The sequence below is a fragment of the Gavialis gangeticus genome, unplaced genomic scaffold (assembly GCF_001723915.1).
Source record: "Gavialis gangeticus isolate Ggan-Ray unplaced genomic scaffold, GavGan_comp1, whole genome shotgun sequence".
Lineage (NCBI taxonomy): Eukaryota > Metazoa > Chordata > Crocodylia > Gavialidae > Gavialis > Gavialis gangeticus.
In genome coordinates this window covers 79,447,382-79,455,629 of record NW_017729031.1, presented here as the reverse complement: position 1 = coordinate 79,455,629, position 8,248 = coordinate 79,447,382, and the positions used below count along the sequence as shown (strand labels likewise).

Here is an 8,248-nt window from a genome sequence, read left to right as displayed (position 1 = left end):
TATACTACAGCACTCTTAGAACTGTGCATAGTTTTGTTCAGCCTCAAAGCTATGCATTTAAAAAAGGTACACTGTATAGGCTGCTCTATAAAAAAACAGCACTATGGAACTCCAGGTTTGTTTTCTCTGAATAACTCCATATCAGATGTGTTTGGTTTACAAATAAAAAATACTGTTTTCTAAGTGCAACAGCCTGGGCTACAAAAGTCACACTGTTCATTCAGCTTCAAAATCACCATCCTCCAAGTCAGGTAAATTGTAGGTAAGAGTGAGCTACAACTCACTTGACTTACTGCTAACAGGCATTGATGTCCAAAGAGGAAAGAATGCAGCAAAGTTGCCAGAGCCCAGTCTGAAATTACAGTTGAAAAAAATGAACCCGTAAGATAAGTGCATAACACTGGAACGGATTTTCGTACAAGTTAAGGAATTTGCAGCATAAAAAGTCTTTTGCTGTCTTAAGTGCTGATATAAGAAACAAAGTATTTAATGTACTTGGAGAATAGGAATAAAAAGTCAACAGAACTTTCTTCATGCTGTATAACTTGAAACAGTCTTTCTCTTTAATATAAGGTTCATTTTAGTATGATTTTTTTAAACATAATGCTTAACAACAGCTGAATTTTCTTGTATTAAGCTTGATTTTCTTTGCTACTTTTTACTATAATCATATGCTCTTTTTGGCAAGAAAAAAAATATTAACCACATATGATTTTCTTTTTGAAAGAAAATTCCTAGGGAAAGGAAATAGGAACTAAATTTTCCAATCTAAAATAGAGTTTAAACTGCCTTTCATTTACTTTCCTCCCCTTTGAGATGCCAGAAGTTATTTCCTCTTGAAGCTGACTTCCTTTCTGGAAATGATTTTAGTCTCCAACCATGTTGAACTCTCTTTTCTCAGTCACTCATTCCATCTTACTTGCTTTTTTCTCTCATTTGCTACTGCATCTGAATAGATCTTCTGACGGTAAGTAATTACATGTAAGTTTCCCTTCAACTTTTCTATTTCAGTTCTTTTTTGCCTCCTTATCAGCCAGCCAAGAGGAACAGACAAAGCACTATTGGTGTCCTTTGCAAGAGAACGCTGATAGGGGGCTGGCTGCAAATTGACGTGGCATGGAAAATCTCTGCTAAGTTGTAGCAGCTTGTATGTTTCTGTAAGATCAAGCCCACTCTTGCTAAGCTCGTAGTTTGAAGTCCTTATGTATACAATTCTTATATGTAAAAATGAATAGCAAATGCCTTCACTTTCTAATTCTGAAGATGAAATTTTTGTATTTTTATATTTATGACTAGTACTAAACAAAATCCAAGGCAGTTAGTTAGTTACTTTTTTTTTCCAGCGAGTGCAACAGATCTTGCTGCTTCCTCTCCCTTTCCTGCAACATAATTCTTTGCAGATTTTGCCATGGGGTGCGGACTGAGAAAGCTAGAAGACCCAGATGATAGCAGCCCTGGAAAAATATTTTCTACATTGAAGAGACCACAAGTTGAAACAAAGACAGACTCTGCTTATGAATATGTATTACTGGATTTTACTTTAGAAGGTATTTTTCTTCTATTTTTATCTTAAGGTTTTTTTCCAAAATGGGGAACTATATTTTATTTTTTTATTTTTAATAAAATAAGATAAAATGAAGTTCTGATACTTTATCAAATGTAACTAGTACAGAGTTTTATTGCAAAATATTAAGAGTAAGGTACTCAATTGGAATAAACTATAATTGAAATAGTTGTGTTTATAACAAAAAAGGAACAATTACACAATTGCCTAGATTAAGAAAACTGAACAAAAAGACTGTTTGTAAGATTTTCCTAGCTTCCTGTGAGTCAGATTCTTTCATCCTTACTTACTTTGAGTAACACTTGCCTGAGTTCAGTGAAATTGCTCACAGAACAAAGTACTACTCGGAATGAATAGGCATCACAGAATTTGGCCCCAAATTACTAATTTTTTTAACGTATTTAACTCCCTTAAGAAGAGTGTTATAGTTCTTGTTAGTTTGCTATTTACATGCTACAAGGAAGTAGATTTTTAGGCTATTGGCAGAAACATTAGGAAGAGTATTTGAGACCAGATACTGAGTCTCATTTTAAATACCTTTTTTCCAAACATCTTTGTACCTGCTAAATGGTCTTTTAAAATTGTAACTAAAATAAATTTAAAACTTGTCTGCACAGTTAGAGGCAGAAAGTGATCTATGGGGAACTTCCTCAGGGTGTCCCGTCTCTAAATAGAGTAACTCCATGTTCCAGAAAGTTGAAAACGCAAATAAACAAGCCCAGATGGCTACCCTCTGAGAACAGATAGCTCTGTTGTGGAGTCGCTTTGTACAATTTCACATTTTTATAAGTAACATTTTTTGCTAAAAGTTGATAGTAGAGATTTAAAATAAGTGACCCGATAAATCCAAAGAGTTGAAAGAAGAGAACAGTGACTCTTATGTGACTTCATACAGCAACTGTTTAATAAATATAAAAGTCTGACATCTATGAATTCTCAAATTACATTAATATGCTTAACACAGAAACATTAGTCCTGATGACTAACAAAACTGTATGAATGACTTACTGATGAATAGAAAACATAATACTACAAAATTTTAGTATTTGACATCTAATGGTATTTTGAGCTTCCATTATAATAAAGATGAGTTGCTCATTCATTTGGTCTGTGCAAGAAACAAAACTTCTTTGTTTTGAGAAGTAGAAGTAATGTACTCTGAGACTAAAGCTGGGTTCTGTAGTGCATAAATTAATGACCTACTAGCGAATCACTATGAATCTGAAGAATAGTAGAATTTACTCTCTTTAAAATTGACTTTTATTTTCTTAAATATTCATTGTGTTCTAAATACTATATTTTTACTTAAGTAAAATTTTATGGAAGTGAATGCAAGGAATTTGTTGCAAAGAAGATTGTTGCTTTCAGTGTTAAAAACACATTTACATATTTGGAGTGGAGGGACCTTTGTATCATTGGGATGACCAGTGTCTTATTTCAAAAGAATTATGGCCACATTTTTCAAGCCATGGAGCATAATTGTTAGGCTCTTGAATCCTTCTTTAACTATTTGACTAAAAATGGTTTGATAGAGATGCTGAATACCTCTAACTTCACTGAGAATTCTGAGTCCTTGATAGCATTGAAAAAGAAATCACTTTTACTTAGTTGCTTTAAAATTGGTTTAAGAGTCTAACTTAAGGCACTTTGATTTGAAAATGTGGACCTATGTATAAAACAGTGTTGGCTGAATACATATTTTTATTCCAATATTCCTTTTCTTTTGAGTTTCTTCTCTACAAAGCTATGTTTCTGTATGCCTGCATTATCTCAATACACACCTGTCCCCACTCTATATAGTGAATTATAGTGAACTTTGCTTAATAATAAAATTTGGGGATTGATTTAAGGATGTTTTTGAACCTGTACTTTTTATACTTGATGTAAACTACTCAGTTCTATTTGACATATTTGTTATACCAGGTCCCTTGAGTTCATCAAGCTTTAGTTGGAGCTCAGTTAAACTTTTGAGCAAAATGAATGTCACCCTTTCATCAAGCTAAATGTGCTGTCTCCATAGCATTCTCACTCTCCACTGGTCTGGGGAACAAAATCATCCTCAGCAGCAGTATGTCCTACTTGATGGAGTGATATTCTAGACCTAAGTAGTATTTTTAAAATCTTAATTCTATAATCTTTCTGTAGACATATATATATCCTGAGATGGAAGTGTGCCAGAGTTACGCTAAAAGAAACAGAAAGAAGGGCCTACCAGGAAGAGTCTTACAGGCCCCTAATTCTCTGCCAAGCCCTGGCACTGGTTATGGCAGCTAAGGGCTGCTCTAACCTAAACCAGCTGGCTTGCATCCCCAAAAGAATATCAACCACCTGAACATACCCACAACATGCTTTTGCCTCTCCTCCTCCTCCTCATTCTCCATATGTCCTATGGGAGAATACCAGGAGAATCCTTAAGTAGGGAGAGGAGGCCAATTTTCATTTTCTTAGAATAGAAGAGAGAATTTCTTAAATGTATTTATTAAGTGTCCATTCCTTATTCCAGATTTTACCATCAGACCTAAGCGGCATCTCTAAGATAAGCAGCGTGGATAACTTATTTTTGATGCTCAACTTCAAACATTTATTGGGGGAGAACTGAAGTTCTCCCAATGCAGTGTTTTATGCTTACTTCACTTTTCTGTTTTATTTGGAAAAGGGGGGAAGAGCCTGTGCCCGTGTTCTTTTGTATCATGTTGTATGTTGAAATTATATACAATATGATGCTCCTGTCACTTTGAATATATATACAAAGCGACAGGACCATAATATATATATATTCTATTATATATGATATATAGATATACACACACACACAGTTTAGACATATACTTTTATACACACAAACATTGTGTGTATGTGTGTATGTGTGTGTGTGTGTATAGACACTGTGTATAAATGTATATGTGTATATATACATACACTGTAAAAGTATATGTATAAAAGGTATGTGTGTGTATATATACACAATCATGTACACACACATATATACATGTATATGTATGTATGTGAGTGTGTGTAATTTGATATTTAAAAAAATGCTAGCAAATTTCGAAGCTGAGCAAACTGAGTGCAGATATAATTTGTAATTGTAATCTCACCTGTTGTGAGAGAACCCAAGGGGATAAAAATGTTGTTTAAAATTTGCGATAGTTGTGACATTTGGCTGTATGTGTAATAGTCAAATGATGATCATGTTTCACATGCACTTGTTTCTGTGGGAGAGGTATGTTATAGGACCTATGTTATGCTGCTTGTTCAGTAGATATTAACATGTCCATTGGATTTATTATGAAGAATATGCTTGGAGGAAGCTAGTACTAGTCTTGTTCACTTAGGATGGATTTCTATTTTCCTTTGTGTTGATTTCTATTTCTCTAAATGGAACATAGATGGTATTTTTGTCACAAACACAAGTTGTGATTATATTTTCCCTGCAGTGTGAGTGTGTAAGTGTGTACACGTAGACTGAACATGCACAGTAGGTGACATACTGGCTGAGCACCTATGCAACTATAACTGTACATGTGAATATGAGCCTATGTCCCAGAAAACAGTATGGGTGGAAGAGGAAGACATCTGTACTTGTGTGTGTGTCATGAAAATGTAGTCACATAAACCCTGGCTAATGGAAGTTAAACTCCAAAGGAGGACCCTCTGATGTTTTAGATCCAATAAGTGAGTGGTTACACAGGAAGCCAGAGACCTGAGTTCTAGGCCCCACTTGTCTCAAGGGTTTTGAACATGCACAGACTTCTTAGCATAGTGCTTTGACCAGCACACAATAGGTTAGGTATTATCCAATAAGAACCCCTCCCTCCTGGATTTTATTAGTGTATAAAATGAATGGAGAACAGTGCAGCGCAGAAGTTTGTGCCCCATGTTGAAACCCAAGGTACCATCTATTTCAAAGAGCCATACATCTTCTAGCTTAGAGATTTCAAATTCACGTCAGGCCAGATCCAGACTGGGGGACTTATTTGCAGTTGGATCTGGCACGGGGTGTAGGGCAGTGGCAGTGGGACCAACGGGCATGATAGCAGGGAAACCAGGATCAGCAGGGAAAATGGCAGAACAGCATGACCAGCAGCAGTTAGGGCAAGCAGTGGCACAGTCCTCACTTACCCTCTTGCTGTCGATGGCTGTGTCTACCAGGGCCAAGAGGCCATAGATCAGGGATGGAAAATTATTTTGTGTGAAGGGCTGCTTACTGAGTTTTGGCAAGCCATCGAGGGCTGCAAGGGTAGCCCCACCTCTTGACACATGCCCCACCCCCTTATTGTCATCTTGGGACTGGAAGTCTCACCCCCTAACCCTGACCTTTGCCACCAGAAGTCCCTCCCCTTGCCCCCCAGAAGCACGCCTTTCAGCAAGGGGGTTTGCCATCTTGGAACCAGAAAAATACCAAATTATATTCTAAAAATCAAACATGTACTACAACATTCATTAATTTCATATAAAAAATTATTATTGTCCTGATTTACATGCGTTTGTGTAGTGTACATAGAGCTAATATTATAATAGCTTAAAATTAAGTCTTACTCTTGTATATCATGTGGGTGGGTGGGTATAGTTTTGTGGGGGGTGGATAGGTATGGGGGGGTTGGGGTGTGGATGTGGGGTGAGGGAGCACGTGGGTGTGGATCTGTGAGGTGTGGGTTTGTGGGGAGCTGTGAGTGAGTGGGGAGAGGGTGCCTGGGGAGGATTGTGGCATCATGGAGGGAGAAGATTTGCCCACAGCTCCACCCCCCATAGCTGCCAGCGCTCCTCCAAGCCTGGGCTCCAGGCTCCTGCTGCTCCTGGCCCTGAGGCACTGGCATGGGCCCTGTGCTCCTGCTCACCACTGATTCCCCCTCCCATCTGTCACTGCTGCCCTTCTCATGCCACTTGCCCGTTTACCCCCGCCCTTCCCCCCGTTTGCCACTCTGGCACTACATCTCAGTTGCAAGACCAAGACTGTAGGATGCAGCAGGAACCAGACCGGCCCAGCTGGCACCATATGGACCCAGCTGAGAATCGCTGGGGCCAGGCCAGTTCCTGCTGAGTCCTGCGGCCCAACACCACAGCTTGGAACCATATGGTGCCGGGGTGGTAGCAGCTGTGGGCAGGAAAACAGGGAAATGGCGGTGGTGGGGGAGTGGCAACAAGTGGGTGCTCAGAGCATAGTGACAGCTGGGTAGGAGCGTAGGGCCCGCACTGGTGCACCAAGGCCAAGGTTGGGGTGTGGGCCAGCAGAGGCTCTATGGATCCAGGCTGGGCTTTGCCAGCATGGAGAGGGGGAAGCCAGCCCAGGCTCCTTGCTCCTGCCACACCCTGCAGGCCCCTGCCGGCACTGGCCCCAGGGCACCAGTGTGGACCCCGTGCTGCTGCCCAGCTGCTGCTGTGTGTTCTGTACACCCACTCACTGCCCCTTACCCTGCTTTCCACAGCCATTTTCCCGCTCCCCCCCCACCTGCCAGCTGCTCCAGCACCACATGGTTCCCAGCTACATCACTGAGACTCCAGGAGCCGGCACAGTCTTCCCCTTCCTCCGTCCCCCGCGTCTTATCTGAGTTTCCGTCCGGCACAGGGAGGTGAGAACAGCCCCAGGGTCCCAGGCCAGAAGCCTCCGCAAGGCACAGGCTTCTGGCTGGTGGGGAGCGGTGGAGGGGATGGGGATGGGGATGGGGCTGGGGCGAGGCCAGGCTGAAATTGCTGCTGGGGCTGCTTAGTCCTGCTGCCAGCTCCTCCTGGGTCCTACTGTCACTGTCTCCTGTCATCTTTGACAAGTAGTCAGGGTCAGATAACTATTAATTTTCTAAAATTTTAGGGGCCCTGCAGGCTGGATAGAATGGCCTGACCTGTATTTTGCCTGCTCATGCCCTAGATGCTGCAGCAGACCATGCCTTACCACTTCCAGTAGGCTGCTGGTGGTCCAGCAGCTCAGCAGACCAGGTCTGGCCCACAGGCCTTAGTTGTTACACTCCTGCTCTAGGTTGTTCTCTTCCTCTCTTAGCTGCCCAGGTGGCCAGCTTCAAAAAGAGTGCTAGAGTGCTGGATAATGCCTAAACTGCAGTGTGGTCAAAAAGTACTGTGGTTGAGATTTAGGGCAGTACAGATTAAAATCAACTCTGAGACCTAGAACTGAGGTCTCCAGCTTTCTGACCAAGTGCCACCATTCAATTACTGAGACTAAGAAGTGCAAGTGTTCTTCTCTGGGGTCTAATACCCCATTAGTCATGACTTCCTGGCCATCTTTATATTCCTAAGTTAGAGACACAGATCCAGAATGGGCATGCATATGTAGCTGCCTACCTGCCTGATTAGGTATAGCCTACTGTGTCACTCAGTCTACATGCACTCACTTACATGTCCACATTGCAGATGTAATAGAACTGCAACTGTACATAAGTGGCAACAATGCCTCTTAGCAGCTACAAAACTTCCAGTTAGCTGAACAAAGGACAACAGAATTCTATCCATTTGGCTAAATTGCATCAGCTAATTTATCAAAGTGGACAGGGGATTGGAGAGAGGTCCCTCTTTCCCTTCATCCTTCCTTTGGAGTCAGATGCTATTGGGTCTTTTGTATGTTCTAATAGTGAACTGTAAGCTCTAGCCAGATAACATAAATAGCCCATGCCCATTCAAGAGGAGACTGGATAGCCATTCAAGAGGAGACTGGATAGACACCTGGCTGGGGTCTTT

At 41.0% G+C, this 8,248-nt stretch overlaps 1 protein-coding gene across 3 annotated transcripts in view; it reads left to right on the top strand.

Annotated features, from left to right (window-relative positions):
- The first annotated feature begins 802 nt into the window (after positions 1 to 802).
- Positions 803 to 8,248, top strand: part of RFTN2 (raftlin family member 2) — an 87,548-nt gene continuing 80,102 nt past the window's right edge. The window contains exons 1-2 of one of the 3 annotated variants that reach the window (XM_019523153.1): positions 803 to 967; positions 1,401 to 1,547. In XM_019523153.1, coding sequence (XP_019378698.1) covers positions 880 to 967; positions 1,401 to 1,547 — 235 coding nt within the window. In that variant the 5' untranslated portion in view covers positions 803 to 879. Of the gene's footprint in view, positions 968 to 1,343; positions 1,548 to 8,248 lie in introns of all 3 variants that reach the window. The other 2 variants (XM_019523152.1, XM_019523154.1) reach the window with 2 other exon arrangements.